Source organism: Microcebus murinus, chromosome 2 (genome assembly GCF_040939455.1).
Source record: "Microcebus murinus isolate Inina chromosome 2, M.murinus_Inina_mat1.0, whole genome shotgun sequence".
Taxonomy (NCBI): Eukaryota; Metazoa; Chordata; class Mammalia; order Primates; family Cheirogaleidae; genus Microcebus; species Microcebus murinus.
The window spans coordinates 22,888,192-22,913,185 of record NC_134105.1 but is presented as its reverse complement, the minus strand read 5'-3'; the positions used below and the strand labels follow the sequence as shown (position 1 = coordinate 22,913,185).

General features: G+C 40.4%; 1 protein-coding gene across 1 annotated transcript; it reads right to left on the bottom strand.

Moving 5' to 3' along the window:
• Window positions 1-729: 729 nt before the first annotated feature.
• RBBP4 (RB binding protein 4, chromatin remodeling factor) lies at window positions 730-24,909 on the bottom strand. Its single transcript, XM_075996209.1, has 12 exons — window positions 24,748-24,909; window positions 24,048-24,195; window positions 18,793-18,938; window positions 10,837-11,010; window positions 10,045-10,160; window positions 9,767-9,927; window positions 9,534-9,660; window positions 9,300-9,377; window positions 7,621-7,697; window positions 7,455-7,512; window positions 7,258-7,368; window positions 730-1,704 (listed from the first exon to the last, which is right to left on the bottom strand). The coding sequence occupies exons 1-12, from the start codon at window positions 24,761-24,763 to the stop codon at window positions 1,639-1,641; spliced, it is 1,278 nt and encodes a 425-aa protein (XP_075852324.1). The 5' UTR covers window positions 24,764-24,909; the 3' UTR covers window positions 730-1,638.
• Between the last annotated feature and the right edge of the window lie 85 nt (window positions 24,910-24,994).

Genomic DNA, 24,994 nt, shown 5'->3' with positions numbered 1-24,994 from the left:
TAGGATTACAGGCATGAGCCACTGCGCCCAGCCCAAAATTTATTTTTTCTTAAAGGCCATGCTGACTCAGTATACTCTTCAAATTGTGTCCAGATAATTTTCTCTATACTCTACTAGACTTGGAGATAAGGAACCAATCCAGATTTGAACCTAATGGTTAAGGCTATTATTCAGATTTGCCCCAAAGATCTTACCTCATGGAAGTGATTTTGGGTCAGACTGATCTACTTGGTTAAAAAAGCCCCCAAAACACAAACCAAGTGTTTGGAAAGAACCAGGCATTTTATCTGGTTATGGCACTTGGTGATAAAGGCTTTCAAGGCCTATTATTTCTAACCTCTAAGTACAGGCCCCAGTGAAAAACATACTGGGAAGATTCAACCTCTCTCTGAGAAAAGGTTCAAGCACCTTTTCCAAATTTAAATTTTGCCTTAAATTCTCTCTACCACACTGCCTTTGACACATTTGAAAAATCCATGTAGTTCTCTAGGGATAGACTTCAAAAACATGTTATTTTATCAAAGACTAATCCATGCCACCTCTGATTCAGTGTTTTATGTCTTTCACTTTCCCTGGGAAGGAGTAAAGCTCTTTTCTATAGCTCTGGGTCTATTATATTTAATTCTGCTTCTCACAAAGACCATGGAAAATAACTGTAATTTCAGCTCTTTCAAGCCAGACTGGTGTTTGATGGATGTTATATACTAAATAAAACCCACCGGCATGGGGTTATGTAGAAAAGCAATTTATTCCATTTTAAGCACTTACACAGTTAGTCATGGAGAGTAACAGGCCTGCTGGTGAAACAGGTCACCCAAAATGGAGATGGCATCAAACTAGTGGTCAAAGACTAACTCCTAAAAAAAAAGCAACTCTTATCAAGGATTAATTTAATTTTAAAAACAAATACAAGTTATTGATTCACTCTTCTCAACTTGACAGTCTACCTGTGGTAACTGTCAGGTAAAAACATACATCTTTACAACTTGGTGGTCCCAAGTTTAAAAAAACAAAACAAAAACCATTTCACAGAAAGGAAAGAAACAATATGAAAACAGCTCAAGAAATACACTAATGAGCAAAAATATATGGGGAAAGAGGAACGTGTAGTTTTGACTTAACTGAAGAAACTGAGACTGGTCTACATAGGAAAATGTGCATCCTGGAAAGTCAGATGTGAAGATTCTAGAGTAGGAATCTATGACTTGAATCTCCCCTATTTCCTGAATAAAAATGAAACCTTGCAATATTTATACTTCATGGCTCAGACACCTACCTCATTTGGCTCTATTCCTTACTCACTCTAGCCATTACTTAAATGAGTCTGAAAAACTTGGGGATATAGCATAAGAAGAAAAATAATCACACATAATACTCCCCTTTCTGTGACTACTTATAGACCTTGGGTTTGTTACTAGAAAATTCCTGAAGAAAATTTGAGCCTGTGGCTTTGCTGAATCAAGTCCCCCAGTTAATATTTAGAAAACACCAACTGTTTGGGCTAATAGCATTGTTGGTGGCACCTATTATAGAGGGATAGCCAAACAAAGTCTGTGTGTCTCAAAACCAGTGTTAATCAATATCAGGGTTGAAAGGAAAAAAAGGGGAGCCTAAAAATCACAAGAAATGCAGACATATCTAGGAGCCTTGTCCTTCTGGATCCACGCTTCCTTCAGGGTCTTCATCATTATAAATGTTCTCTGCCTGTCCAAAAATAAGAAAAAGAGAACAGAGTATTTAGTAAACATGAACACTGCACTTCTTTCTTTACATTTTTTTGAGACAGAGTCTCACTCTTGTTGCCTAGGCTAGAGTGCCATGGCGTCAGCCTAGCTCACAGCAACCTTAAACTCCTGGGCTCAAGAAATCCTCCTGCCTCAGCCTTTGAAGTAGCTGAGACTACAGGAATGCACCACCATGCCTGGCTAATTTTTTCTATGTTTTCAGTTGTCCATTTAATTTCTTTCTATTTTTAGTAGAGATGGGGTCTTGCTCTTGCTCAGGCTGAACGCTACTTCTTTTTTTTTTCTTTTGAGACAGTCTCACTTTGTTGCCCAGGCTAGAGTGAGTGCCGTGGCATCAGCCTAGCTCACAGCAACCTCAAACTCCTGGGCTCAAGCAATCCTTCTGCCTCAGCCTCCCAAGTAGCCGGGACTACAGGCATACACCACTATGCCCGGCTAATTTTTTCTATATATATATATATTAGTTGGCCAATTAATTTCTTTCTATTTATAATACAGACAGGGTCTTGCTCTTGCTCAGGCTGGTTTCAAACTTCTGACCTCGAGCAATCCGCCCGCCTCAGCCTCCCAGAGTGCTAGGATTACAGGCATGAGCCACCGCGCCCAGCCCGAACTTCTTAAAGTCAAGATTTCAACAACAGATCAGGCCAGGGAGCCAGACATTTAAGTATTTACTCTATGGCTTATGGGCTGTATAGTCTATCTTTCACCCATTCAACCCTGCTGTTGTAGGATGAAAGTAGCCAGCTGTAGTGGACATGAATCAAGAATTATTGGCCGGGCGTGGTGGCTCACGCCTGTAATCCTAGCACTCTGGGAGGCCAAGGAAGGCGGATTGCTCCAGGTCAGGAGTTCAAAACCAGCCTGAGCAAGACCCCGTCTCTACTAAAAATAGAAAGAAATTAATTGACCAACTAAAAATGTATATACAAAAAATTAGCCAGGCATGGTGGCACATGCCTGTAGTCCCAGCTACTTGGGAGGCTGAGGCAGGAGGATTGCTTGAGCCCAGGAGTTTGAGGTTGCTGTGAGCTAGGCTGACGCTACGGCACTCACTCTAACAAAGTGAGACTCTGTCTCAAAAAAAAAAAAAAAAAAAAAAAATATGCGTGTTCAATGGAAATAGGCAGCTAGTGCACAGGCCCCTGGATTAGGACATTCCCACAAAAGTAAAATTTGGGTATCATTTGTCTTGACAACCAACATTCTCAAGTCCTTTAACCAGATGTTATTAATAACAGCCAAAGGCTGGGCGCGGTGGCTCACGCCTGTAATCCTAGCTCTTGGGAGGCCGAGGCGGGCGGATTGCTCAAGGTCAGGAGTTCGAAACCAGCCTGAGCAAGAGCGAGACCCCGTCTCTACTATAAATAGAAAGAAATTAATTGGCCAACTAATATATACAAAAAAAAAATTAGCCGGGCATGGTGGCGAATGCCTGTAGTCCCAGCTACTTGGGAGGCTGAGGCAGGAGGATTGCTTGAGCCAGGAGTTTGAGGTTGCTGTGAGCGAGGCTGATGCCACGGCACTCACTCTAGCCTGGACAACAAAGCGAGACTCTGTCTCAAAAAAAAAAAAAAAAAAAAAAATAACAGCCAAGAAGTAAAAACATGCAAATGTCCATCACCTGATGAACAGATAAAGGATATATCCATAAAATGGAGTATTATTTGGCAATAAAAAAGCTAGTCCTATATTGTATGATTCTATTTATATAAGATGTCCAAAATAGGCAAATCCCTAGAGAAAGTAGATTGGTGGTTGCCTAGGACTGGGGGTGGAGGGGGAGGCAGGGCGGGGGGACTATGAGAAAAATAGGAATTTAAGGCTAATGAGTTTCTTTTTGGGGTGATGAAAATGCTTTTCAAATTGATTATAGTGATGGTTATATAACTGTGAATATACTGAAAACAACTGAATTGTATACTTAGAAACCACCCAAACCATTTATTCCAAATCTTAATTTATAAATATCTTAAAAAAACAAAACTAGGCTGGGGGCAGTAGCTCATGCCTGTAATCCCAACGCTCTGGGAAGCCAAGGTTAGAGGATGGCTTGAGCCCAGGAGTTCAATGCTGCAGTGAGCCAGGATTGTGCCAGTGCACTCCAGTCTGGGTGACACAGTGAGTGAGACCCTATCTCTAAAAAACAACTAAGGCCGGGTGCAGTGGCTCATGCTTGTAATCCTAGCACTTTGGGAGGCCAAGGCAGGCGGATTACTCAAGGTCAGGAGTTCGAAACCAGCCTGAGCAAGAGTGAGACCCCGTCTCTACTATAAATAGTAATAAATTAATTGGCCAACTAATATATATAGAAAAAATTAGCCGGGCATGGTGGCACATGCCTGTAGTCCCAGCTACTTGGGAGGCTGAGGCAGTAGGATCACTTGAACCCAGGAGTTTGAAGTTGCTGTGAGCTAGGCTGATGCCACAGCACTCACTCTAGCCTGGGCAAAAAAGTGAGATTCTGTCTCAAAAAAAAATAAAAAACAACCAAAAAAACCCCTGCTCTTATATATAAAATAAACCCTATTTCTACTACTTGATGAAATATCTATGTCCATAATCTTAAACAGAGAACCATTTTCACTGGAGGAAAATGTACTGTTTTCAGCACCTACTGTGCATAAATCACTACGCTATCTGCTGCACAGGATGAGACTGTCTTGTCTTTAAAGAACTTGTGATCTAACTACAGAGATTAGGAATGTATACAACTGTGTGATGTTCCCTGGCACCACCTCTTACACCACTTGTATGTTGTCTTTTCTCCAAATACCAACTGGGTGTCTAACAACTTAATCCCAACCCGATACTGACTACCTAAAGTTAGGATAAGACAAGACAGCCCTCACATTAGAGGCCAGTTGGAAGTACCAGGTACCTAAGCTACCCAAACACATCCATCCAACTTGGCTACACGTTTAGGGGTTCCCTCAGGTTTGATAATTTGCTGCAATGACTCACAGAACTCAGGAATGCGATTTACAATTACTGGGTTTTATCATTTAAGAGGCAACTGAAGAATCAAATGAAAGAGGGTACAGAGCTCCCATGAAGTCTCCGGGCATGCTTCCCCCACAGCAAGCCAATGTTTTCACCAACCTAGAAATTCACCAAATTAAGAGTTTTTATAGGGCTCAGTCTTCAATCCCTTACCCCCAAGGTTGGTAAATGAGCCTGGAAAGCTCCAAACCTCTAAGTGTTTGGTCTTTCTGATGACCAGCTATACCATGAGGCTATCTAGGGGCCCCACCAGTCACTGCAGTAGAATAAACTCAGGTGTGTTCCAAAGGGGATCATTATGAGTGACATTCTTATCGCTCTGGAAATTCCAAGGGTTTTTTAGAAGTTCTGTGTCAAGAACTGGGACAAAGGCCAAATATTTACTTTTTATTATATTAATACCATAACAATGGTATTAATGAATAAAGTAACAACTGCGAATGGAGGCAATGGCCTTGGAAGGGATCTAGTTTAAACTCCTACAACAATCCTACAGAACTACTAAAATACCTTTAATTGATAGACCAAGGCAGCCTTTTTCTTTTTCTTTGAGATAGTGCCTTGCTGTGTTGCCTGGGCTAGAGTGCAGTGGCATCATCATAGCTCACTGCAACCTCAAACTCCTAGCTGGGCTCAAGTGATCCTCCAGCCTCAGTCTCTCGAGCAGCTGAGACCACAAGCATACACCATCATGGCTTGCTAATTTTCCTATTTTTTTTGTAGAAACAGGGTCTTGCTCTTACTCAGGCTGTTCTCGAAGTCCTGAGCTCAAGTGATCCTCCCACCTTGACCTGCCAAAGTGCTAGGATTACACATGTGAGCCACATGCTTGCTGATTTTTTTTTTCCCTGTGGTAGAAACAGGGTCTTTACTATGTTGCTGCTCAGGCTGGTCCTGATAACTTCAAGTGATCCTCCCACCTAGCCCCCCCCCTCCCCAAAGTACTAGGATTATAGGCATAAGCCATCAGCTCCAGCCTCATTTTATTTCTGTATCTTCAATTAATAGTGCTATTTCATTTTAACAAAGTTCAGATTAAAACATTCCTTCTTTTGTTGAGTCAAAACTTTCCCCAGGAGCTTCTTCTTGGCTCAAGATCTACGCTGAGGCAACAAAAATTTCTACTGATTCATTTTCATTTATCAGACTAGCACCATTCAGAAGTTATGCAATTATTAAAAAAAAAAATAGTGGTAATATACACATAATATAAAACTTACCATCCCAGCCACTTTATTTTTTTTTTGAGATAGAGTCTCGCTTTGTTGCCCAGGCTTGAGTGAGTGCCATGGCGTCAGCCTAGCTCACAGCCACCTCAAACTCCTGCGCTCAAGCGATCCTCCCGCCTCAGCCTCCCAAGTAGCTGGGACTACAGGCACGCGCCACCATGCCCGGCTAATTTTTTTTTATATATATATTAGTTGGCCAATTAATTTCTTTCTATTTATAGTAGAGATGGGGTCTCGCTCTTGCTCATGCTGGTTTGGAACTCCGAACCTTGCGCAATCCGCCCGTCTCAGGCTCCCAGAGTGCTAGGATTACAAGCGTGAGCCACCACGCCCAGCCCATCCCAGCCATTTTAGATGTGCAATTCAGGGTATTAAGTATACTCACATTTGTTGTGTAACCATAACCATCTAGCTTGAGAACACAACTATTCTTTCTATTAGTATACATTATATATCAGTTATTTTTATTAAATTCTAAGTGTTCTGAATATTCAAAGAAGGGCTATCACCTTAAACTAGAATAGAGGTAGGCAAACTAGAATAGAGGTAGTATTTGTTATCTAGATAAGTGTCATGGAGAAATGGTAGTCTTTTCTTTTCTTTTTTGCAACAGGGTCTCACTCGGTTGCCTGGGCTTGAGTGCAGTGGTGTCCTCATGGCTTACTGCAAGCTCAAACTCCTACGCTAAAGTAATCCTCCTGCCTCAGCCTCCAGAGTAACTGGGACTATAGGCATGTGCGGAAATCATAGTATTTGATGCTGTGATTGATACCCTATACGTCCTTTGGGTATGTATGTTTGCATCTGTAAAATGAGGAAAGATGAACTCTTGAATTTTCAAGTATGGCCAGCGTGGCAAATACCAGCTCACTAGAGCCATAGAGAAAAAGGCAAGTCAGGAGCAGGAAAAGGGTTTGAGAAAGGAGAAGTGGGAGAGATAAGATTAGTTTTGTTTAGCTGAGTTTTTTATTTTATTTTTTTTGACCTCCTGACCCCTGATCTCGAGCAATCCGGCTGCCTCGGCCTCTCAGAGTGCTAGGATTACAGGCATGAGCCACGACCGCACCCGGCCTAGCTGAGTTTTAAATACCAGTTGGACAAACAGATAAAGGTAAAGAGCCAGCAGTTGAAAATGATCATGTGCAGACATGCACTAAAGTCACACCTGACAGCAAAGTGAACGGAGATGACAGCTGTATTCTGTATTCATGAATATACAAACATAAAATGATTCTGTCTCATTTATCTAACCCCGCCCAAAGGAAAGACCAAACACTTACCATCTGCCACACTTGCATGATATTATCTTCTGATACAGAACAAATCACCCAAGGTTCGTTGGGATTCCAGGAGAAATCAGATATCTTGGCAGTGTGACCACCATGAATAAACTGAAAGAGGGAAGGACACAAAGATATGAAATGCAGATAAAGGACATTACAGACTGTTTCAATACTGCTCAATGCTTGTAACATACCAACAACTCTGGTGGCCCATCTTCTGCATCTTCTGGGGATTGTTCCTCTCCAATTTTACTAGCATAGAAAAATCATTTTAGAAGTTAAAAGAGATTTACCCTTAGTAACTACCTTTACAAAGTCAAAGGAAAAAATTCCATGGAAAGAGTAACTAATAAGAGTTACCTTAAATCCCAGACATTCAGTCTCCGATCAGTACCACTAGAAGCCAAAATAGTCTCATTGTGAGGTGACCACTGAACCTACACATAAGAATGAAGGAAACAGAAAAGCTATAAATTAGAAAACAAAGGGAAATAATACCTAAAATGATACCTAACAATTTCATCACAAGAGAGAGTGTGTGTGTGAGATTGACTGAGTCTCACTATGTTGCCCAGGCTGTACTTGAATCCCTCGGCTCAAGGATCTTTGCACCTCAGCTTCAGGAGTAGCTGGGATTATAGTCACATGCCACCACACCTGGCTTCATTTTGTATTTTTGAAAATTACATCCTACCTCTTCTTATTGTCTAATTCTGGTCTCTAGCCAAATGTAATCCAATTCTGACCTAAGAAATAAAGTACAGATGACCCCCACACAATAACTATGTTCCTAAGTATTTACTTTAAATTCTGTATCAGATAAGGTTAATTGAAAATGACTCCTTGCAACAATAATCTTATTAAAGAGCTAGACAAAAACTACTATATATGCAATAATCATATATACTGTTACCAAACATGCTAATAAAGTGCTAGCCTCATGGTGCAGAGAAGAGAGCTTAAGTAACCAGCAGTTAGGGAAGAATTTAAATACTCTCCACGCAGGAACACCATCACAAGCAAAGACAAAGAGACAGGACAGGGTGAAGACAAAATGTTCACTGGAACTGGCTGAAAAGTAGAAAATAAGAGACCATGTGTGGAGGAGTATAGCTCACCTAAAGCCCAGTTCAGATGCTACATTTACCCACCAGAATTAATCTTTACCACCCTCAGGTTCATAACACTTGAGAAAATCTTTTATTATAATAATTTCTAAATAAGCCTTTCTGCACTATAAAACTTTAAGTTCTTTGACAACAAAGACCGCATGTATCTCTCATGATGCCCTAGCAATGAGCTTTGAACACAGTGTGAGAACTAGTTTTCAACCGAGTCAGAGGGTTTTGCATGTTAAGAAAGAAGTTTAAACTGATGAGGCAGAAAACATAGAGCCTGTAGTTTTGGCTTGGACTAACAAGAAATCAATAGATGTGGCAAGCAATAAAGGATGAATGACTAGAAATGAAGAAACGAATGAGTGACTGGGACAAGGCTGATAAAATAATCAGGCACGAGGATTTCTTTTTTTCCTTTTGTAGAGACCAGGTCTTGCTGTGTTACCTGGGCTGGTTTCAAACTCCTGGCCTCAAGTGATCCTCCCCCCTCAGCCTTCCAAAGTGCTGTGATTACAGGCATGAGCCACCATGCCTGGCTCAGTAGATTTCTATTTTCTTTAGTTTATTTTTATTTCATCTATGTATGTATGTATGTATGTATGTATGTATGTATGTATGTATGTATGTATCTATCTATCTATCTATCTTAAATTTTTTTCTTTTTTGTTTTGTTCTACCAAGTTGCCGGAAAAAGTCATACAGATTTTTTAATACCTGAAAAATGTAGGTGGCCAATGACCAATTTGAGAAAACATAGAAAACAATGAATGAAAAACAATCCCAATTCCACAGAAATTAGCACAGATATATAGAAAACTTCTATTTTGAGTAATGGGATAAAGCACAAGTGTATCTACTCACACATTCAGGCTTCTCCTGACTCCCAACCCCCCACAAATAAGTAGCATTAGTTCCTCTTACCTGGAATATTTCATCCTTATGTGATTCAAAGGAATGCAACTTAAGCTTCAGATTTCTTAGATCCCACAAGGCCACAGTCTACATATGATAAAGAAAAGGGAAGCAAGAGCAATCAATAATTTTTTTTTACAAGAAAAGAAAAAGAAAATCCTTAACTAAAATATCTCTGCAATTCAAAAGAACCAGGAAAAATCTACCCCATGTTTTCTATTAAATTAAACCAAACTGACCTACCTTATCAGCTGATCCTGTGGCAAGAATGAACTCACTATAAGGATTGAAAGAGAGGCAGTTCACTTCAGCAGTGTGAGCATCAACTGAGTGGCTTGGTTTGGAAGTATTGTTTGAACGAGTATCCCAACTTTAGTTTAAAAAAAAAAAATTAAACAGGACAAATACTTGAAATATAGGTAACTAAATATAAAACTCAGACAATATAGGAATAAAAAAAAAAGAATTCTACTCACATCATAAGTTTCTGATCATCAGCAACTGACCCAAACAGAGACTCATGGAGCAGATGCCAGGAAACATCTTCAACTACTGCTGTATGCCCTGTAAAGATGGTCTTCGCATCCACCACTTTTCCTTCCTTTGGAACAGCACTGATGTCCCACAGGCAGATGGTCTTAAATATAAAATTAACCATTATATAAAAGGAAGATTCTCACTTCCCCACACACCCCAAAAAAGAAACCAACTGGTAACTAGCCCAGATTTGCTTCAAAATGGGAAGGATACACACGTGGTCATCTGAAGCACTAAGTAAGTGCCCACTGAGATTTGGGTTCCAAGAAAGCCCATAGCCTTCCTTCTGATGTCCACGGAGACGTAAGTCTGGGTTGCACTCTCCAGAAGGGTCTGCAAAGTGAGAGACACATCAAGTCCACTGGCTTTATGGATCTACTATGTGTAATGGACTTTTGATCATGATGTCTAAATCTCTTAACATTTATAAACAATATAGAAACTAGGCTGGGCGCAGTGGCTCACGCCTATAATCCTAGCACTCTGGGAGGCCGAGGTGGGCGGATTGCTTGAGGTCAGGAGTTTGAAACCAGCCTCAGCAAGAGTAAGACCCTGTCTCTAATATAAATAGAAAGAAATTAATTGGCCAACTAATATATACAGGAAAAAAAATTAGCCGGGCATGGTGGGACATGCCTGTAGTCCCAGCTACTCAGGAGGCTGAGGCAGTAGGATTGCTTGAGCCCAGGAGTTTGGGGTTGCTGTGAGCTAGGCTGACGCCATGGCACTCACTCTAGCCTGGACAACAAAGTGAGACTCTGTCTCAAAAAAAAAAAAAATGAAACTATTATGACCAAATAGATAATGCTTAATCTGCACCATCATTCTGTTCTATGAAAAGAAGCATTATTTTTCACTTACAAGGGAAAGAACATGAATATCCACATTATCGACATGAATCACAAGATGTTAAACTATACAAAGAACAACAATCAATTAAACTCAAAATGAGTGGAGCCATGAATTCCCATACTGAGTAATTTGTATTTGAACAGAAACGGGCAGTTACCTGGTTTAGAAGGATGTTTTGTATAGTCAAAAACAAGGACATCACTGGAGGGAGTCTTTGTTGCAATGATGCAAGGGTTCTGGGGCATATAACGGGCCCTGTTTACTTCTCCTTCATGGTTGATCTTGATTTCTATTTCAATTTTGCCACTAACAGAACCAAAACCTCCAAATTCTGTAAATAAGATAAATTAATTGCAAATAAGTACAAAGCAAGAACTATTCTACATCACTCACAGTATAAGGACATAGGCAAGGCTTTTTAGCAGCAAACTGGTATAATACTAAAAGTAATTTAGACATTTGTTAGTACTATAAAGTGTTTTCACATCCTTTGACTCCAGGTAGTTAAATACCTAAGAAATAGTATAGCTGACCCTCTATATCTATGGGCTCTGCATCTATGGGTTCACCAACCATGATCAAAAATATTTGGGGAAAAAAATTGCATCTGCATTGAAACAGATACAGACTTTTACTTTGTCATCATTCCCTAAACAATACGGTGTAACAACTATTTACACAGCACTTACATTATATTAGGTATTATCAATAATCTAGAGATGGCTGGGCACGGTGGCTCACGCCTGTAATCCTAGCACTCTGGGAGGCCGAGGCAGGCGGACTGCTCGAGGTCAGGAGTTCAAAACCAGCCTGAGCAAGAGCAAGACCCTGTCTCTACTATAAATACAAAGAAATTAGTTGGCCAACTAATATATATAGAAAAAATTAGCTGGGCATGGTGGCACATGCCTGTAGTCCCATTTACTTGGGAGGCTGAGGCAGAAGGATTGTTTGAGCCCAGGAGTTTGAGGTTGATGTGAGCTAGGCTGATGCCATGGCACTCACTCTCTAGTCTGGGCAACAAAGTGAGACTCTGTCTCAAAAAAAAAAAAAAAAAATCTAGAGATGATTTAAGTATACAAGAGGATGTGATGTGTATAGGTTATATGCAAATACCACACCATGTTGTATCAGGGACTTGAGCATTTGCAGATTTTAATATCCAAGGTAGGGCCTGGAACCAATTCTCCACAGATACCAATGGACGGTGGTATATTATTATTTGAAATTAAGGAAAACTGCCAATTCCACTTCAAAAGGAGGTTCTCAATAAGGTTTTCCAATCTCATGCTTTATTTAAAGCATAAATAAGCATGCTAAATAAATAGTATCTAAGTTACTATTTTAATGATTATTAAATATGCAATGTGCTAGGTACAAAAGAGTCCCTCTTATACCATTTGTTAGAAGCTCTAGTTTGAGATGACCATTCTGAAATATTCTACCATCACATTGTGTCTTCTCCCTATAGTGTTTCTCTTATTCCAATGAGGAAAAACAGAGCCACAAGATACAGTTCCATTTTCCTAACCCCCACTTATACTTGCCAACCAAAGTCCCTGGTTGAAATAAACCAGGTAGGTAAGGACTAGACAAAAACATTTCTTATTCACATTTGACTATGGTATGCACTTACAGGGTTCTCCCAAGCACCATTATAGTATGTGTAACAATATAATTTGTGATAATGTAAATCTTGGCAAAGCAATATATAAACAAAAGTAGTTAATAATCAGTCAAAGAATTATAGAAGGCAGCATGATGAGGCTGCAAAAGCTACTAAGTAAGAGTGAGACCCAGGCATAGTGGTTTGGGGAAGGCCTTTAATTTCTCTGAGCCTCAAATACCTTATCCACAAAACAAGTTGTGAGTAACTTGTAAATAAAAATGCTCTGTCAATAGCATTGCTATACAAATGTTATTCTTTGAAGGACAAAAATCTTTTCAAAAAGCAAAGACAAAAATGGCTAGTACAGTTGGCATGTTAGATAACTTTCAACTTCAAAGTAACTTTTGAAAAGTAAATGTTTCAAACAAGTTAAAAAATTAAAAATAAAAATTCTAGACAGACTCTAAAGGAGAAAAACAACAAACCACACAAATTTTTTAGAACTCTATCGATGCCCACAAGTATTGACATGTACAAAAAACTAGGCATGCTATCATACATGATCTCAAGGAACTTTCAGTCTAAATACAGGGAGGTTAAGGACAAGCATACCTTGTTTTATTGTACTTCGGATATACTGCTTTTTTTTTTAATTGAAGATTTGTACCAACCCTGCCACCTGTTGATACCACTTTCCCAACAGAATGTGCTCACTTGGTATCTCTGTGTCAGCATATTTTAGCAATAGTATTTTTTTTTTTTGAGACAGAGTCTCACTTTTGTTGCCTAGGCTAGAGTGAGTGCCGTAGCGTCAGCCTAGCTCACAGCAACCTCAAACTCCTGGGCTCAAGCAATCCTTCTGCCTCAGCCTCCCGAGTAGCTGGGACTACAGGCATGCACCACCATGCCCGGCTAATTTTTTCTATATATATTAGTTGGCCAATTAATTTCTTTCTATTTATAGTAGAGACAGGGCCTCGCTCTTGCTCAGGCTGGTTTCGAACTCGTGACCTGGAGCAATCCGCCCACCTCAGCCTCCCAGAGTGCTAGGATTACAGGTGTGAGCCACCACGCCCGGCTGCAACTGAAGATCTTAAAACACTTTGCGAACATTAGGCAAGCCCCTCCAGTCAGGAAAGGATTAGGCTTATTTCAGTTAAGAAAAATAAAGTAGGTAAGAGGCTGCCAACAATAGGAATAAGAAAAGAAATTAGATTCTAGCATCCTTGGCTACACTGAACAAAATGCACCCAAACAATAGCACCCTCAATGATGAGGGCTATGCTTACCTTTTTAGCATCCCCCTAAATATTGTATGCTCTAACCCAGGGAACACCAAATTCAAAACTTACAAGGGGCCGGGCGCGGTGGCTCACGCCTGTAATCCTAGCACTCTGGGAGGCTGAGGCGGGCGGATTGCTCGAGGTCAGGAGTTCGAAACCAGCCTGAGCAAGAGCGAGACCCCGTCTCTACTATAAATAGAAAGAAATTAATTGGCCAACTAATATATATATAAAATTAGCTGGGCATAGTGGCGCATGCCTGTAGTCCCAGCTACTCAGGAGGCTGAGGCAGCAGGATTGCTTGAGCCCAGGAGTTTGAGGTTGCTGTGAGCTAGGCTGACACCACGGCACTCACTCTAGCCTGGGCAACAAGCGAGACTCTGTCTCAAAAAAACAAAACAAAACAAAACAAAAAAAATAGTATTTTAAAAACAAGATATGTACACCAAGACATAATCAGGGGTTCCCAAGTTGAAGCTGGTATGTGAAAGGCCAATTTTAACTAGGAAAGAAAGGTTGAAGTATCAATGTACTTTCATCAAATAAATAAAAGTCAAGGTCGAACTCTCTTCCTATTTTGTTTGCTTCTCTCCACATAGAACACTATTAAAACAAACTTGAGGGCCGGGCGCGGTGGCTCACGCCTGTAATCCTAGCACTCTGGGAGGCCGAGGCAGGCGGATCGCTCAAGGTGAGGAGTTCAAAACCAGCCTGAGCGAGACCCCGTCTCTACCATAAAAATAGAAAGAAATTAATTGGCCAGCTAATATATATATAATATAAAAATCAGCCGGGCATGGTGGCTCGTGCCTGCAGTCCCAGCTACTTGGGAGGCTGGGGCAGGAGGATCGCCTGAGCCCAGGAGTTTGAGGTTGCTGTGAGCTAGGCTGACACCACGGCACTCACTCTAACCTAGGCAAGAAAGCGAGACTCTGTCTCAAAAAAAAAAAAAAAAAAACCACAAATAAAACAAACTTGAGGCCGGGCACAGTGGCTCATGCCTGTAATCCTAGCACTCTGGGAGGCCGAGGTGGGCGGACTGCTCCAGATCAGGAGTTCGAGACTAGCCTGAGCAAGAGTGAGACCCCATCTCTACTAAAAATAGAAACAAATTAATTGGCCAACTAAAAATATATAGAAAAAACTAGCCAGGCGTGGTGGCGCATGCCTGTAGTCCCAGCTACTTGGGAGGGTGAAGCAGAAGGATCGCTTGAGCCCAGGAATTTGAGGTTGCTGTGAGCTAGGCTGATGCCACGGCACTCTAGCCCAGGCAACAGAGTGAGATTCTGTCTCAAAAAAAAAGAAGAAAAAGAAAACCAAACTTGAGGTATAACATAATACAGTAGAAGTGTACAAATCTCTGTAGCTTGATGAATTTTTAGACATGTAGGCACCAGGGGTAACTACCATCCAGATCAAAATATAAAATATTTTCAGTACCCTGGGATGGCACTAATTATGTCCTTCCCAGTCAATACTATCCCCTCAAACAAGGTAATCACCATTGTGATGTCTATAATCAAGCCATTTTTTTAAACAAAGAAAAATAAGTTCTAGGCCGGGCGCGGTGGCTCACGCCTGTAATCCTAGCTCTCTGGGAGGCCGAGGCGGGCGGATTGCTCGAGGTCGGGAGTTCAAAACCAGCCTGAGCAAGAGCGAGACCCCGTCTCTACTATAAATAGAAAGAAACTAATTGGCCAACTAATATATATAGAAAAAATTAGCCGGGCATGGTGGCGCATGCCTGTAGTCCCAGCTACTTGGGAGGCTGAGACAGAAGGATCACTTGAGCCCAGGAGTCTGAGGTTGCTGTGAGCTAGGCTGACGCCACGGCACTCACTCTAGCCTAGGCAACAAAGTGAGACTCTGTCTCAAAAAAAAAAAAAAAAAAATAAGTTCTAACACCCTTAGTAAAATATCCAAATCAGTTCACGATTCAGTAAGTTTATATTATATACAATTCAGACTCAAGACTACAGATTTGTCTATTTTAAAATACAAAACTAATTCCCCAAACAAGTTCCTAAAAATAAACCTGTTGATATTTAAAGACCTTGTCAACAGAGCCTGAAGTAAAATTTTACATCTCATCTGTTTTCAGGGCTTAAAATGTGACTGTAGCCAGGCTAAATCTAATATAAGCACACAAATTCTTTTTAACATTAAAATAGGCCTAAGCTAGCTTTAGTTCTTTCATTTTGAAAGTTCAGTGATCTTTTGAAACTGCTATCAATTACTGCAAACCAAATGGGGTCAAGTAGATGGTAATCAACTATAATAGTTAAATCTGAGAGCCACTTCATCTTTTAGGTAGGAAGCTACCTACCTAATAATCACCCAAGAAACTTTAAGAGACCACTAGGATATCTTTGCTTCCATCACTTTTGAGACCATATGGAGGCAGCACTCTGCCCCCATTTAAGCATCAGGCCTATGTACTGATCTAAAAAAAAGATTGGGGGGGAGGCAGGAAGAGATATAAAAGAGGAAGAAATGGGAGATGGTAAAACTGTGTAACCTCAGAACATGTTACAAAATTTGAGCCTCAGTTTCCATGTAAGGATCAATAAGGTGATTTAACATACATACATACTATTGGTTTTTTTTTTTAACAGTTCTTCTATTATTAAGGATTTGATCTCTTCAGAACATAAAAGGGAATTGGTTTGATGACTATTCAAAAAAATTTGGTCACCAGAAAAAGATTTGGGTATACATGTGAAAGGATGCCATTTCAAACCAGTAGGGAAAATGGATCGTCGAACAGCATTAAAAAATATTGCTAATCATTTAGGAAAAAACATTTGGATTCCTATTCCATAGGAAATACCAAAACAAATACTAGGACAACCAAGTTTTAATGGTCAAAACATAAAAATACAAGAAGAAAACAACAAATGAGTATGCATTATGGGGAAGGTCTTTCAAAGAATGACACAAAATATGGATATCAGAAGAAAGTCAGGCAAGTTAAAATTCATAGCTTCTAAACAATAAGACTTAAAATTATAAACTGTGAAAAATTATCTGCACAAATTTATTGGGGGCAATTTACCTTATATTAAGAGATAACCCATGAAGAAAAATGGGCAAAAAACATAAACAGGCACCTCAAGGGCATATATAAAACAAATATTTTAAAATAAGCATAACTTCACAAATAACTTAAAAAGTAAAATTAGATGGAAGCTATTAAGTGAAATGTTGGCAAGGGCTTGAGGAAACAAACACACATGCTCTTGGTGGGATTATGAATCTTTTTGGGGAATGCAATTTAGCAGTATCAATTATATTTGCAAATGGTCTTAACCATAATACAGCATCTCACTTAAAAATATTTCTATAGCAAAACTACGTAAGATGTATGTTGCAAGAAATGTTTCTGGGTGAGCTTTCATTCTATTTTGTAGAATGGAGGCTACTCTGATTAGGGGGGAAAAAAATCAAAAAGGAAAAAATGTTTTTGAAGCCAGAAAAAAAAATATATAAAAAAGTGACCCAATATATGGAATAAATCCTTCAAAAAACAATGTATTGATTTAATAGTGATTTCCAGGGGAAAGATTTATAGGGGTTGGGATATCTTTCACATTTTTATATTTTATTTTTAAAAATTAAAAAAAAATTTTTTTTCTTTTGAGACAGGGACTTGTTCTATCTTTCAGGGCTAGAGTATAGTGGCTCACTGCAACCTCAAACTACTCCTGGTCCCCAGTGTTCCTCCTGCCTCTTGGCCTCCCAAAGTGTTAGGATTACAGGCGTGAGCCACTGCATCCAACCTGATTTTATTTTATTTTTTACAATTTATTAAACTATCAATCAGAATATTTGCTTTACACCTAATAAACAGGAACAGCAACAAAAAAATCCTTTTTAAAGACAATTTAATCTTGATCTAACAGAATGGAAACCTAGCTCAGAGAGGATAAATGATTTACTCTAAACCACAGAGCTAGCACAAGGTCTCAATCCCAAATCTTGACTCTAAGTTCAGTGTTCTCTCCTCCCATTGCATCACTAACTCAGAGTAACTTTCCAGAAATCATACCCTATAGTTACACATTTGGATCAGTAACACAAAATCCATGTTTGCTGACCTTTATTCTAAGAACTTATTTTGCATTCTGCATCAAACTAAAATAAATGTGGAAAGATCAAAGGCTAAACTGCACAATTACAATTCTGGCAAGTAATTAGAGCCCAAATGACTCAGATATAAGAAAGGATTCTACTAATTGGGAGAAATCTAAGATGAGAAACATTAAACATCTATCATTTAGAGGACAAACTTCAATAGTGGGAGCCCATCTTCTACTTTTTGATAAGAACTTGGTTAAAGAGCAATAAAGGAAACTCACCAATTCCCACCTCTTCTTAAAAGTAAGGAGTAAGCATTTCATGAGCTATTAAACCCTGGCAGGGAATCAGTAGCCTTGAGGCCACATGTGAAGCCTTGGCCTTCTGGATCCCTGAGTGCAGCCTTTTGACTGAATTTAAATTTTACAAATCCTCTTATTAAAAAGGGTGCAGGACAGAAAGATTACACTTTTATTGCTTCCTTTGGTACTTAAAAAAGAAAAATCTTGAAATCAGAAGGCTGCAGGTTTCCTACCCCTGCTGGCTTATCGCCTAAAAATAGGATATAATTAAATGGCTCATTGCAATTTAATTTTTGTATACATAGTGAGTGCCATGGTTCAGTCATTTCTACCACTTTAAACCTGGAAAGGGTAATTTAAGCCAGTGTTTCTCAACCTTTTTTCCATCATTGCTCCTCTAAGAAACATTTCAAGATTTTTTCCCCTTATTCTTCCTGTGAAATTTTAATATCAGATATCCTGTTATGTTTATATCTGTATTTTATACAGTCATGACTAAGATTATTTATACCCACACACACCCACAAACCAATTTTCACTTCCTTAGGAGCAATATTGCCCCTGTTAAGAATGTATAATAATGTACGATGCATTTTACATCAGAGTGAGACTCCGTCTCAAAAAAAAAAAGAAAAGAAAGAAAAGAAAAGAAAAAAGAAATAACATCTATATTGCAAAGTCAGGCTTTCTTGAGCTTAAATTTTGTTTTTATAAGAGGCTACTTTAAGAGCCTACTACATAAGAGGCTACTTTATCAAACTGGATATCCCTTTTGTGGTAATTTAAACATATGAAAGATATAATCCATACATCATTACTTCCTTCACCTTTAAGATTCCTACCTCCTTTCTCACTGTCGTAGTGAGACGCATCAAACTGAGCATCATCGTTAGGGAGCTGCACACTGGCTATCACAAGGTGATTTTGTTCATCTGATGTGTGTGTCCCCAGGACCAGTCGATGAATGCTGAAATCTTTCCCTTCTGGTCTGTAAGAGCAATATATGGTTACTATTCAAATGAGCAACACCAAGAGAGACCACAGAGTCAAAGATATACATGCATGCAAATGGCATTATTATAAACAGGTTTTAAGAGAAGGAAAAAGGTATTGAGAGCCATCTTTTCTACTTTTAATGTACTTTCCACAGGGCTGAGTACAAGGGGGACTACATAGTATTCAACTTTATAAGTATTTCCTAACTTAATCAAAAATTTACAATTACTCTGGAGAAAAAGAGGGAGACCTGATCTCTACAAAAAAATTGAAAAATTAGCTGGATGTGGTGGCATGCACCTATAGTCCCCAGCTACTTGGGAGGCTGAGGCAGCAGAATTGCTTGAGCCCAGGAGTTTGAGGTTACAGTGAACTATGATCATGCCACTACACTCTAGTCTGAGTGACACAACAAGACCCTGTCTCAAAAAAAAGAGAGGAGAAAAAAAAAGGAAAGGAAAAGAAAGAACAATTAGGTAAACAAATTGTTAAATATTTACCAGGTGCTTAACCAATGGACACATTGCTCCAAATGCTATGAATTACAAAGACGATTAAGACATAATTCCTTTCCTTAAAAAACCAGGGGTAGCTGTGTATATGACTATTAATACAATACAAAGCAATATATACTACATGAAAGGTACACAAGAATATCGGAATTTAAATAAAGACTACTTTTGGAATTAAGGAAGCGTTCACTGAAGAAGAGGGAAGAACTCGGTAGGTCTCAAAAATGATAGATAAAAGTGCCAGACACCATGTTAGGCACTTTACATATCTCTTATCATTTAAATATCATAACACCAGGAAGTATTATTCCAATATGAAAAGGAAGATATTTGAGGTTCAGAAAATTAAGCAATTTCCCTAAGATCATACTTCTAGTAAGTAACAGAACTAGGCTGAAGTCCAAATGTGACTTGGATATGGGAAAGAATAGTGGGAGAGAAGGTTAAAAAACAGACTTTTCAGTGTCTTGAATGCCAACTGAAGGCTTTCTGGACTTTAGGGAACAAGGAAACATGATAGTTTCTAAGCAGGCCCATCGCATCATTTGAGTTACCTCAGAAAGATTATTCTAACAGTATAAAGTAGAAGTTCTTAAAGTGTAGTCCCAGAACCAACAGCATCAGCATCATCTGTGAACTTGTTAGAAATGCAAATTCTAGGCCTGGTGTGGTGGTTCATGTCTATAATCCTAGCACTCTGGGAGGCAAAGGTAGGGGGATGGCATGAAGCCAGGAGTTCAAATCCAGCCTGAGCAAGAGCGAGACCGTGCCGCTATTAAAAAAATAGAAAAATTAGCCAGGCATAGTGGTGTATGCCTGTAGTCTCAGCTACTCAGGAGAGGCTGAGTCCAGTGGGTTATGATGACATCACTGCACTCATAGACAGAGACCCTATCTCTAAAAAAAAAAAATTCAAATTCTCAGGTCTACAGATCAGAAACTCTGGGTCAGGCACAGTGGCTCATGCCTATAATCTCTGCACGTTGGAAGGCCAACGTGGAAGATCACTTGAGCCCATGAGTTTGAGACCAGCCTTGAGCAACACAGTGAGACGCCCATCTTTACGAAAAAAAAAAAAAAAAAAATGTGGAAGATCACTTGAGCCCATGAGTTTGAGACCAGCCTTGAGCAACACAGTGAGACGCCCATCTTTACGAAAAAAAAAAAAAAAAAAATTAGCTGGGCGTGGTGGCACAGGCCTATAGTCCCAGCTACTCAGGCTGAGTTGGGAAAACTGCTTGAGCTAAGGAGTGTGAAGTTACAGTTGGCCATTGCACTATAGCCAACTGTATATAATATATGATATATATTAAAGTTTCTGGTCTAAATGAGAAAGATGTCATACAAGTAGAATTCACTGGCACTTATAGGTTGGGGAAGCCAATGAGGTACTCCAGAGAAGAACCCAGCAGATAGCTGAAAAAAGAGCTCAGAATTCGGGTCTAGAGATACCAATATGGACTACTCTGCACATATGTGATAACCAAAGCTTGAGAACATCTATCCTACATAGAGAAAGGACAGAGGAATGAAAAGAGGGATGTGAAAAGAAAATTGGAATTGCCTGCGCTTAGAAAGTTAGACAAAGAAACAGGAAGAGTAAGGAAAAAGTGTTACAGAACTACAATTGTATTAAAAAAAAAAAAAAAAGGAAATGGATATGAATAAATAACAGAAAAAGTGCACAGACACACCAAAAGTAGATTTTGCATTAAGGCTGCTTGCTTATAAGTAATCCTCTTAAATACAAAAAAATCCCCACCTTAATTTACCTAGCTCTGCTAAAACAGAAAGCTACTAAGATAGTGCAAATTGCAGCCTTAGGAAATTTAGTCTGATTCTTGCTTTCCAAACCTAGCTAATCATTACATTATCTGGAAAGCTTTTTAAAAGTATAGGTTCCTGGCTGGGCGAGGTAGCTCACCCCTGTCTGTAATCCTAGCACTCAGGGAGGCCAAGGCAGGTGGATTGCTCAAGGTCAGGAGTTCGAAACCAGCCTGAGCAAGAGCGAGACCCCCATCTCTACTAAAAATAGAAAGAAATTAATTGGAGTATATATAGAAAAAATCAGCTGGGGATGGTGGCACATGCCTATAGTCCCAGCTACTTGGGAGGCTGAGGCAGGATTGCTTAGCCCAGGAGTATGAGGTTGTTGTGAGCTAAGCTGACACCATAGCACTCTAGCCAGGTGACAGAGGAAGACCTTGTAGCAAAAAAATAAATAAGTAAAATAAAAGTATAGGTTTCAGAATGATTTAGTAGGTATGAGGTGGATAATATTTAGGATTCACTGGTCCAAGATGCATTATTTTGCATATGACTAGTAAATCTGGAATCAGAATTCACTATTTCTCATCAATTACTCTGCCACAGCTAAGTGGTTTGAACTATCATTGACAAAAATGACTCCAATTATCCTGAACTCCCAAAGTAATTCTGATGATCGGATGAATGTAGAACTCCTGGTCACAATAAAGAGGCTTCCAAGGCTGGGCGCAGTGGCTCATGCCTGTAATCCTAGCACTCTGGGAGGCCAAGGCGGGTGGATTGCTCAAGGTCAGGAGATCGAAACCAGCCTGAGCAAGAGCAAGACCCCATCTCTACTAAAAATAGAAAGAAATTAATTGGCCAATTAAAAATACATAGAAAAAAAATTAGCCAGGTGTGGTGGCACATGCCTGTAGTCCCAGCTACTTGGGAGGCTAAGGCAGGAGGATTGCTTGAGCCCAGGAGTTTGAGGTTGTTGTGACCTAGGCTGATGCCACAGCACTCTAGCCCTCGCAACAGAGTGAGACTCTGTCTCAAAAAAAGAAAAAAAAAATCCAAGTCTAAATTTCTAGGTATTTACTATAGTTTTGTATCATATCCTTTAAGACAGAGTTCACCATTTTTTCTTAAAGCACTGTAATGACAGCAGCCTCACTGTTAAATTATCAGTAAAACTTATGTTAAATTTCTATTACTTGTTGAGCTGCATCATAGGCTAAAAACCACATTTTGCAAATATCCTGACTTCTAAAGATTTGAGTTTTGAAGGAATTTAGTTATTTAGTACACAATATAATTTTTGAATGTTATTCTGAAAAGTGAGGCAATTTTATAATAGAAAATCCATTATCCCAACAGGCACACAGGATTTGATGAAACTTTATATTATTATCTACTTCATCTCTGCATTGTCATTTCCTCCTGGAAGACTTTCCAAGTTGAGGTAAATTTTCCTGTGGTAATTTTTTTTTTTTTTTTTTGAGACAGAGTCTCACTTTGTTGTCCAGGCTAGAGTGAGTGCCGTGGCATCAGCCTAGCTCACAGCAACCTCAAACTCCTGGGCTCAAGCGATCCTACTGCCTCAGCCTCCCAAGTAGCTGGGACTGCAGGCATGTGCCACCATGCCCGGCTAATTTTTTACATATATATATATCAGTTGGCCAATTAATTTCTTTCTATTTATAGTAGAGACGGGGTCTTGCTCTTGCTCAGGCTGGTTTTGAACTCCTGACCTCGAGCAATCTGCCCTCCTCGGCCTCCCAGAGAGCTAGGATTACAGGTGTGAGCCACCGTGCCCGGCCTCCTGTGGTAATTTTATCTGTGCCACTTTTATGGTAATTATTTTATCCCTCTAGTAGAGGTAAGCAACTTCCATATATGTGTATGTGATTAATCTTTATAAGCCTCACTCTGCCCAACTCCCTTATATGAAACTACTCCACCTTCAGGTATTTTCTAAGTCCCCTAATTATCTTTCTATAACTGCTTTCATAACATATAATTGTAATCATCAGTTTATGCCTCAACTAGACAATGTGCTCCTTGAAGGAAGGTCCCATGACATATTCATCTTTGTATTAATTAGGTACTACTAAAGACTTTGAGAATTCAAATGTTTTGTTGAAAGAACCAGACTCATCATAATACTCTTTCTGGCGACAAGAGTCTAGCTCTGCTGTCCAGGCTAGAGTGCAACGGCAGGATCATAGCTCACTGAAACCTCAAACTGCTGGGCTCTAGTGATCCTCCCACTTTGGCCTCTGGGGTAGCTGAGACTACAGGCATGCACCACCACACCAGGTTAATTTTTATTTATTTTTGGTAGAGATGGGGTCTTTTTAAATTTTTAATATTTTATTATTAGATTGTTTATTCTCTCTTTTTTTTCCCTGATGAAGCCAGGATGTTGGAGTGGGGTCTTGCTATATTACCCAGCCTGGCCTCAAACTCCTGGGCTTGCTCAAGCGACCCTTCCACCTTAGCCTCCCAAAGCACTAGGATTACAGGTGTAAGCCATCCTGCCCTGCCCATAATACTTTTTAAAAGTTGACAAGTTTCATATTATTATTTGGTCAACTATAGTTGTAATATGGCTATTCAAGTCGGTATCAGAGGGAAAAAAAGCCAATAGGTTTTCTCTTGTCAGGTAAGTTATACAATAATTTTACATTTTGCTCTACTTTTTTTGCTTATTAAAAAAAGTCACCGATAGGTTTTGATCACGTGTCCTTGCCAAGTGACCAAAAAGAGAAAAACAGAAAAAAATCAATGTGAGAAATCTACACTGAAACACATCAAAATGATGTTCAGAAGATTGTCACCTGGTTACATCTGGAAGCCACTGTGCAGTTAAGCTGGGCCACTCCAGAGCATGGGTCATCACCAAATCATAAAGAAAAGGGGTGTTCTTTTTCCATATTTTGTACTCCTCGTTGATTACACGTTCTTCCACTGCGTCGTCAAAGGCTGCTAAAATGTTTTAAAACAAATTAAGTTAGCAAACAGAAACCGAGTAAACCTCTCCAAAGCTACCCGCATGACTCTGAAATGGAGGAGATTTGTCTAAATCTCCCTAGGCGGAGGCACCAACACTCCTCTCCAGCTTCGGCGGCCGGAACTCCTCGGGTCATCCCAACCAGACACTCCCGTTACCCGTTCGGGCCACGGCGCCGGGCCTCTGGGGCGCGCGCGCACGCAGAAAGCCCACAGGACCAGAGGAGGCCCGGGCACCGAGCCCTAGGGGTAGGAAGCGGAGCACGGAGGCCGGGAGAGAGGAGAGATCGACAGGGAGCTTGAGGAGGAGCAAACACCCGCCGGGGCCCCACCGCCCGCGATGACAGACATCGCTCCAGGGGAGCTGGCGCGCCGTTAGCCCGCCCCGCAGGGAGCTCCCTCCTCACGGCAGCGATGCTGCGAACTGCACTCAGCAAAGTCGGGCCTGCCCTCACTGTTAGGCCGTGTCGAGGCCGCGGCACGGTCCCGGCATCCCCCTTCCTTCTAGGGCGGCCCCGGCACACTCACCTTCCTTGTCGGCCATGGCGGGCAGGCGAACCGGGGGAGATCCCGGGATCGAGCGTTGCGGGAGGGGCGGGGAGGGTACGGGCGCTCGCTCCGCGCGCGCGGCCTCTATTGTTTCCTGCGGCCCCTGCGTGAGGGCCAACTCGCTCACCTTCGCGCCAACATCAGCCAATTGGAGCGCAGCGAACGGCAGAGTGGGCGGGGAGGCCGTGTTCGTGGCCTATCTAGACGCGCGGAGTCGCTTTCCGCG

Bases quoted from the DNA above. Each gene is read 5' to 3' on its own strand.
- RBBP4 (XM_075996209.1), bottom strand. The intron at 9,661-9,766 runs GTGAGTAGAATT...TTTAAACTAAAG, and splicing joins GATGATCAGAAACTTATGAT to TTGGGATACTCGTTCAAACA. The intron at 1,705-7,257 runs GTAAGTGTTTGG...ATTTTTGGACAG, and splicing joins TCATGCAAGTGTGGCAGATG to GCAGAGAACATTTATAATGA.